This window comes from Ipomoea nil, unplaced genomic scaffold (genome assembly GCF_001879475.1).
Source record: "Ipomoea nil cultivar Tokyo-kokei standard unplaced genomic scaffold, Asagao_1.1 scaffold0688, whole genome shotgun sequence".
In the NCBI taxonomy this organism is placed as follows: Eukaryota; Viridiplantae; Streptophyta; class Magnoliopsida; order Solanales; family Convolvulaceae; genus Ipomoea; species Ipomoea nil.
The window spans coordinates 2090549-2098463 of record NW_017617116.1 but is presented as its reverse complement, the minus strand read 5'-3'; the positions used below and the strand labels follow the sequence as shown (position 1 = coordinate 2098463).

The following is a 7915-nucleotide window of genomic DNA, read 5'->3' as shown; positions in this document are numbered from 1 at the left end:
TACTGTAGATTCATAATTTCTATATTGTAAATCCATAATTCTATACTGTAGATTAATAAAATTTATACTTTAGATTCTTAATTTCTAAACCGTAGATTCATAATTTCTATACTGCAGATTCATAATATCTGTACTGTAGATTCATAATTTCTGCATTATAAATTCATAATTTATGTACTGTAAATTCATAATTTAAATACACTGCCTTCATCACTTTAAAGCTTAAAAAGAAAATGAAGGGATTAAGGCAGCCATGGCAGCTGCCTTCATCCCTTCATGGATCTGGTGATATCCTGTTTTTTTTTTTTTTTCTAATAATTTTTTTAAAAAGTTTTAGCTAATTACCTGTTGGGATAACCTGTTAATTTAAGTCATTTGAGACAACTTGCATGATTTTACAATGTTCAATGACCTAATTATACTTTTTTATAGTGTTTAATGGTCTAATTGCACTTTTTTTTTTCTTTTTCTGTTTAGTGATCTAATTGCACTTTCAAGTTACTGAAGCAATTTGAACCTTATTTCATAATAAAATAATAAAATAAAATAAAAGCTCCAACTACTATCATGTCAGCCCGAAGTTTCCACTCTAACATCGTACAATTTCGACACAGCACGCCATAGCCCCCCCATACCGTAACGAAGTATTTGCCCAATACAGATACGATGAAAATCCATACGCTCAATATACTACTCTCCGTAATAGCCGACTCCATATAACTCCACCTGTCTTCTTCTTCATTCCATTGCAGATTTGCACCACTTTCCTAGCAAACAACGCCTCCTTCTCTCTCTATATCTACACTCCCTATTACACTCTCATGCTCCCTTCTTACACCCGTTTCTTCATCCTTATTCGGAAACTTCCATTGTTACACCACAACACAAATCTTGAAGAATCACAAAGTTTCCTTCATAAAATTCTACTGGGCCGGGGTGCAGTATATCTTGAAGACTTGAACCCTCCATATAAATACAAAAACAAGTATGGTTTTGTTAGGGAAGCGAAATCCTCTCTTTCCTTTCTTTGCCAGCTTACGAGCTTAATCGCCGGCTTTCCGGGTTAATTTGGAAGTGCAAAAGTGCCAAAACCCGGGAATAACTGGTTTGATTGCATCTGAGTCTCTGAGTTTTCTGGGATTTTTGGGCTTTAATTTCTTTGGGATTTCCCCTATACAAGAAACCAATGCAAGGGAGAAGCATTGGTGATGACGGAGTTCTGGGTTTTCACTGTCAACTGCGAGTTTGGTTTTCCAGGTAAAAAAATCCCATCTTTCTTCCACATTTCAATATTTTAGCTGTATTTTACATTAAAATATGAAAAAAAAAAAAAAAAAAAAAAAAACTATTACTCCGTACTTTACTAAATGTTGGCTACTTTTTGTGCTTTTTTATATTCTTAAATCGTTTGTTTTTGTTATACATGTGAAAGCAACGATTTGGATTTTTTAACAAAAATAGTCTTAATTGCTATTGATATATTTGGTGTATCAGACTCTTTTTTGGGTACATAGTGTATCTGAGTTTTTTTTTTTTTTTTTTTTTTTTTTTTTTTTTTTTTTATAGATATATTATATTTCATGTGTTTGATCAATTCAAATAGTTTAAATATGTAAATGATATAATTTTTCCATGTACCTGGACAGGTTACTAAGCAGGAAATGAGTGTTTTAAAGTTATGTTCTGTGAGTGTGTGATTGGGACAGGAAGTTAATGGAGAGTAGTTATAGTCTATTTAGTTAATGGATTAAGGAATTTAGCATATTTTAAGGTATGATGTTGAAGCTGCTAGCATCAGGGCTGTTTATTTCGTGGTTCCTAGTTGTGCTAGCAGCTGCTGATAATGGCGTTGGGTGTAACTGTGATGATATCGAGGGAGTTTGGAGCATCGAGAGCATTTTGGAGTGCCAAAAAGTTAGCGACTTTTTGATTGCGGTGGCCTATTTCTCCATCCCGATTGAGCTTCTTTACTTCATTAGCTGCTCGAACATCCCGCTTAAGTTGGTGGTGTTTGAGTTTATTGCGTTCATCGTTCTGTGTGGGATGACTCATCTGCTCAGTGGTTGGACTTACTATGGGCAACATCCGTTTCACCTTATGCTTGCCCTCACGGTTTTCAAAGCTCTCACGGCCATGGTCTCGTTTGCTACTGCTATAACGCTTATAACGCTCATCCCCTTGCTGCTGAAGGTGAAGGTGAGGGAAATAATGCTGAAGAAGAAGGCCCGGGATCTTGGTCGAGAAGTTGGGATGATAAAGAAGCAGAAAGAAGCAGGGTGGGATGTCCGGATGCTTACTCAAGAAATTCGCAAGTCGCTCGATCGCCACACGATACTGTATACGACGCTGATTGAGCTATCCAAGACGTTGGGTTTGTGTAATTGCGCGATTTGGATGCCTAACGAGGGAAAAACGGGAATGAATCTGACTCATGAGGTGAGGGGGAAGGACTTTTCGAGTTTATACAACTACTCTATTCCGATTCTTGATCCGGATGTTCAAGAAATCAAGAAGAGCGTCGAAGTGAAGCTACTCGACCCTGAATCTCCACTTGCTGGTGCTAGTAGTGGAGGGAACTGCGAGCCCGGAGGCGTGGCTGCAATAAGGGTGCCGATGCTGAGGGTTGCTAACTTTAAAGGCGGGACTCCCGAGCTTGTGCCTGCGTGTTATGCAATTCTGGTGTTGGTGATTCCCGCTGGGCAGGGGAGATGTTGGGGCAACCAGGAAATCGAAATAGTAAAGGTTGTAGCTGATCAGGTTGCGGTGGCGATTTCCCATGCTGCGGTGCTCGAAGAGTCTCAGCATATGCGGGAGAAATTAGTCGAGCAAAACCGAGCTCTACAACAAGCACAGAAGGATGCCCTGAGGGCCAATCAGGCAAGAACCGGCTTTCAAATGGTCGTGAGCAATGGGATGAGAAGACCTTTGCACTCGATCTCGGGCTTGCTCTCAATCTTGCAAGACGAGAAATTAAACACTGACCAAAAACTCCTCGTAGATGCGATGGCGAAAACCAGCAACGTCCTCTCGAACTTAATAAACGACGTGATGGATACTTCGACAAAGGACAACGGGAAGTTCCCGCTCGAGTTCAGGTCCTTTCAGCTACACTCTATGGTAAAAGAAGCTGCCTGCCTTATCAAGTGCCTTTGTGCTTTTAAGGGTAATGATTTTGCTGTCGAAGTTGACCGATCCCTTCCCAATCGTGTTATGGGTGACGAAAGACGAGTTTTTCAGGTTATTCTTCACGTGGTTGGGAATCTCTTGAAGATCAGCGGGGGAGGGTGCCTTAAATTTCTCGTAGTACCTGAAAAAGCAAGCCATGGAGGAAATGATTTCCGATGGAAGACATGGAGATCAAACTCGTCTAGTGAAAATGTTTATATCCGGCTTGAAATCGGGATATGTAGTTATAAGTCTAGGACGGAAGGTGCAACAAAATCGAACGGTAGTAGGGAGGTCGAGGATGGCTTAAGCTTTAGCCTGTGCCGAAAGCTAGTTAAGGTATGTTTGCCATTCTACTGACTCTGTTACAATGCAGTATCTGTTCATAACTACTTTCTCAACCTACTGAAGACCAGAGAGCAACTTGGTGCCACTAGACCACAAGGTCCTTGGCATGTTTGCCGTTTTTAATTGCACTATACATTTAATAGGGACTAGTGATAACTAATAACTAGTCATCATGTATTTCGAAACATCATATTTTGAAACATTATGTTATGCAGTTAATGCAAGGAGAGATATGGATGGTCCCAAATTCGAAGGGGTTTGATCGGAGCGTAGCAATTCTTCTTCCATTTCAACTCAAGCCATCAATCGTTTTAGACATATCCGAGTATGGGGAGTTGGCCTCTAACCATACAAATCCGTATTTTCTGTTCGAGGGGCTCGAAGTCTTGTTAGCCGACTACAATGATCTGAATAGAGCAGTAACTTGCAGGCTGCTCGAGAAACTTGGATGCATCGTTTCCACAGTTTCGTCTGGATATGATTGTCTCGGTGCACTGGGCCCTGGAGTATCCTTGTTTCAGGTAGTCCTTTTGGAGCTTAATTTACCGGATTTGGATGGCTTTGAATTAACCATGAGAATCCGGAAGCTTCGAAGCCGTGGTAGCTTCCCACTTATCATTGCTCTAACAGCAAGCAGCGACGAAGATGTGATTGGGAGATGCTTGCAAGTTGGAATGAATGGTGTTATTCGTAAACCAGTTCTTTTGCAAGGAATTGCGGGCGAGCTTCAACGAGTCCTATTACTCACGAACAGAATCATATCACCTCGAGAATGAATGATTCACTGGAGTGGTCCATTGCACGACCCGGATCAAATCGGTATAGAATATGCACTTTTTTCTTTTTTTTTGCTCTCGTGTCATAATCTTCAATCTTGATATTCAATTAGCAGTTCATTCTATCCACCTTCATACTTATCACCCAACTCCTCCTGTCTAGCGATCACTTTAAGTATGTACAGTCGATGAATACATAACAAGGAACATCATAGCACACTACCGAGAAACTGTAAATTGCTCACTTGTTGATGTTAGGAGCCAGTTTTGTTTAATTTCCACCCAGCCTGAATATGCATTGTGTTCTATACATGACTCTATACTTGTGATCTTCAGATTATATAATGTATATATACTTACACCACTCTGTAACAGTGGATTATATTTCTTGTGTTATCACGTTATTAGTGTTGGGCGGATCCCTGTATGTGAAGGGCCAAAGTCAGCACCCTGCCTCGCCTTCGCTATTTGCTATAGCTTTTGGCGTAGTGGTAAGTGTTTGATCCTAACAAGTGGTATCAGAGTCAGGTTATGGTTTCGAGTCACAGCGAGAGTAAAAACTGTGCAATTAAGGCTGGGGCCACTACGCCAAACGCTATAACCAGTAGCAAATGTGCAACTTTAATTCCTTATGCGTTATGAGGCAAGTGGTGGACTTGGCCCTTCACTCCTAGACTGCCATAACCTGAAATTCTCTTGTACCATCGGACTTTGATACTTCGAATTTTGCACTCGAAATTAGTAAACCAGCAACTATGTTCATGCCCAACATGCATGGTTTCTTTAACATTTCCCAACTCCATTGTTGATGGATCTTGTACTATGATGTTTTTGTGATGCATTATCTGTATATTCTCTTGGTTGTATTTTGGTGATGATTTAGCAGTAGCTTTGCATGTGGGGGGAGGAGCATGGGTGGCATGTTGTGTGGGTGTGTGTTATGAGGAAGGCATCAGAAGTGGGGGAAATGTATGGAAGAAATATTGGTCAAAGATATTTCTTCTCTAGTGGTGTGTTCTCTGGTAAACTTTGTGACAAATTTGAAAACCATGCATGAATATGAGTTGGTACGTCATATATGAAGTTTGTCCAATGTCACCACTTTTCTCACTAAAGTCAACTGTCAATTTTCTTCACATAGTGCCATCATACTATTTTTTTCTTCTTCCTTCCTATTGTTTAATTCGTCAAAAATACTATTTTTCCTATTAAACTGAGAGAAATTATATTTTTGTTTTTCAGTTATACCTGTGATACAAACTTAGTTTCTGAGTTATATGCATCACTATCTTTAAGAGGAAATTCTATGTTGCTACTTTTGTATAGGTTTTTTTTTTTTTTCACCATAAAATGCCTCATTAGGGAGTGAATGTGTGTAATTGTGTGAATGGTAAATGTAGGGGAGTTTTGCAACTTGCAAGGTCCATCTTCAACCCTTAAGTTATATGTGGAGTGAAGATGTTAGTCCTTCGGAGACTATTCTATCACCAATATGTTACTAGTATTTAATAAAGTAGTTGGTTATTCAGATACTAAAACTGTCACTGTGTGCATAAATTAGGGGTTAAAATGGTCAAGCAGATGAAAATGGTCAATTGTAGTATAATGGCACCAAGTTGTTCCCTCACAGGGGAGGTTGTGGGATCGAGCCTCTAGAGACGATATTGACGTACTGTATTGTAACAGAGTTAGTAGTATATTTAAAATAACATTATCAGACTCAGATTACTTACGAGTGTAGTAAATGGTATTTTTCAACTCGACTGATCTTTATTGGGTGAGATAATATGTAGTATCCCACTGGACAAAGCATATTGTGATATTCCATGAAACTATAATGGGATATTGACAGAAGATGAAGCTAATTTTCAAACGTTTGCTAATTGCCAGACATGCATTATTGTGAATAACAAATGGTCAATCTTTGTCTAATGGTCTGTGTGGCTGGACTGGATGTTTGTAGCTCAATGACACCTTTGTGGCTCTTTCAAATTTAGGAGATCATATGTTTGTACTTTTGTGGGGCATTGAATAAATGTTCATTTTTAATATAATGTTTTTAACAGTACATTATTTAAGTAGTATATCAAATAATGTATTTTAAAAAAATGAGCCTTCATGGTTGGCGATGGAGATTCTGATTCATATTCAACTGGCAGAATAATAAATTCAGAATTATAGGCAACTTAGGTTGGTTCATGAAATGTTTGGTTTGATGAACTTCTAAATGCTCTAGACTCTGACGGGATATTCTATGCAGTAGCAATACTTTACAATATATGGAGAGCAAGGAACAGGGCCGTATGGGAAGCAACATTACCACGGCCGGAAGTGGTCCTCAAAATAGCCGCTGCTACCAAGCTGGCTTGGACTCGGGCGCACCCACAGCAGCCCACGGCACCGCCCACCACGCTCCTAGCCATGCCAAATCCGTTGCAAGGGAACGCCAACCTCCATGCGCCAGATTCCTTCGCTGCCGAGCCACCTGGACCGCCAAGGCGCATATGCCGTGTGGACGGGGGGTATTTGCAGGAGACAGGACAAGCTGCTTTGGGGGTACTCTTACTAGACACGGACGGGGGATATGTTTCGGCATTCAGTGGACCACTACAAGGATGCTCCTCACCACTTATGGTAGAGGTGCTCGCATGTAAAGAGGCTCTATCATGGTTGAAGGATCGGGGTGAGCAGAGTGTTGAGGTTTATACGGACTGCCTGACACTACATCACTATCTTACTACACCAACTATTGTGCTGCGCACATATCTAGGCTATGCCATTGACACTTGCAGGCTTATTGCATCTTCGTTTCAGTCTTGTTCGTTTCATTTTATTCCTAGAGTAGAGAACCATTTAGCTCATGCTTTAGCTACTACAGCTTATCAGCAAACTGCAATTATGTATTGGGATCTGCTCCCACCGGATGTTATTTCGGCCTACTTTTAATGAAGCATCATAAAATTTTCAAAAAGGTTGGTTCATGAAATAGTGCCGTGAACCTTAATCTAACCGAACCTAAAACTTCTACTTGATTTTTAAACTTGTATTAAATTTCGACCGATTAATTTTTGTTATTTAGTGATAGTAAATAGCAGAAAATAAAAGCAGTAATTAAATCAAGTACACAGTAATTTGTTACGCAGTTCGAAGCGCTTCTCCTACGTCTGCGGGGCAACCCACGTCTGCCCAATCCACCGTAAATGTTCACCGAGTAGTTTTACAATAGAACAGTACATTAGACTATCACAGTCTTAGCTACCATACTACAAACAACCTTCCTAACATCCAACCTGGATCGTGATGTGCATGCCTTGATAACCTTCGAACAGTACTCCAACTGATTCAGGTGCAGACCGTAGCTCAGCAGAATAATTAAATATATTTGATTCAATTCGTTAGCAGTAATAGAATGTTCACTTCTAAAAATAATATTAAATCTCAAATTGACAACTTCCACAATGATCTTTCTTTCCTTTTATAGTGATGAAGCTTCCAATTTCTCAAGGCACAAAAGTAGCTTTCCAACATAGTAACTCATTCTCAGCCATTCGTTTAAACACCACACATTTTGCTTGAACCATAACCTGTTAGTTGATTTCCCTTTCATATCACTAATAAACAAGAGC

The 7915-nt window shown here is 39.8% G+C and overlaps 2 protein-coding genes across 3 annotated transcripts; both read left to right on the top strand.

Moving 5' to 3' along the window:
* Positions 1-535: 535 nt before the first annotated feature.
* LOC109176087 (ethylene receptor 2-like) lies at positions 536-4688 on the top strand. 2 transcript variants are annotated; one of them, XM_019325509.1, is made up of 3 exons: positions 536-1257; positions 1772-3504; positions 3729-4688. In XM_019325509.1, the coding sequence occupies exons 1-3, from the start codon at positions 1209-1211 to the stop codon at positions 4287-4289; spliced, it is 2343 nt and encodes a 780-aa protein (XP_019181054.1). In that variant the 5' UTR covers positions 536-1208; the 3' UTR covers positions 4290-4688. The 2 variants fall into 2 exon arrangements, with proteins under 2 accessions (XP_019181054.1, XP_019181055.1); XM_019325510.1 differs by having other exon boundaries at positions 1647-3504.
* A 568-nt stretch (positions 4689-5256) lies between these two features.
* LOC109175408 lies at positions 5257-7235 on the top strand. Its single transcript, XM_019324672.1, has 2 exons — positions 5257-5311; positions 6526-7235. Exons 1-2 carry the CDS (start codon positions 5257-5259, stop codon positions 7233-7235), a joined length of 765 nt encoding a protein of 254 aa, XP_019180217.1.
* Positions 7236-7915: the final 680 nt, after the last annotated feature.

Bases quoted from the DNA above. Each gene is read 5' to 3' on its own strand.
- LOC109176087 (XM_019325509.1), top strand. From the start codon at position 1,209: ATGACGGAGTTCTGGGTTTTCACTGTCAACTGCGAGTTTGGTTTTCCA. The intron at 1,258-1,771 runs GTAAAAAAATCC...GCATATTTTAAG, and splicing joins CTGCGAGTTTGGTTTTCCAG to GTATGATGTTGAAGCTGCTA. The intron at 3,505-3,728 runs GTATGTTTGCCA...TATGTTATGCAG, and splicing joins TGTGCCGAAAGCTAGTTAAG to TTAATGCAAGGAGAGATATG.
- LOC109175408 (XM_019324672.1), top strand. From the start codon at position 5,257: ATGTATGGAAGAAATATTGGTCAAAGATATTTCTTCTCTAGTGGTGTG. The intron at 5,312-6,525 runs GTAAACTTTGTG...TAAATGCTCTAG, and splicing joins CTCTAGTGGTGTGTTCTCTG to ACTCTGACGGGATATTCTAT.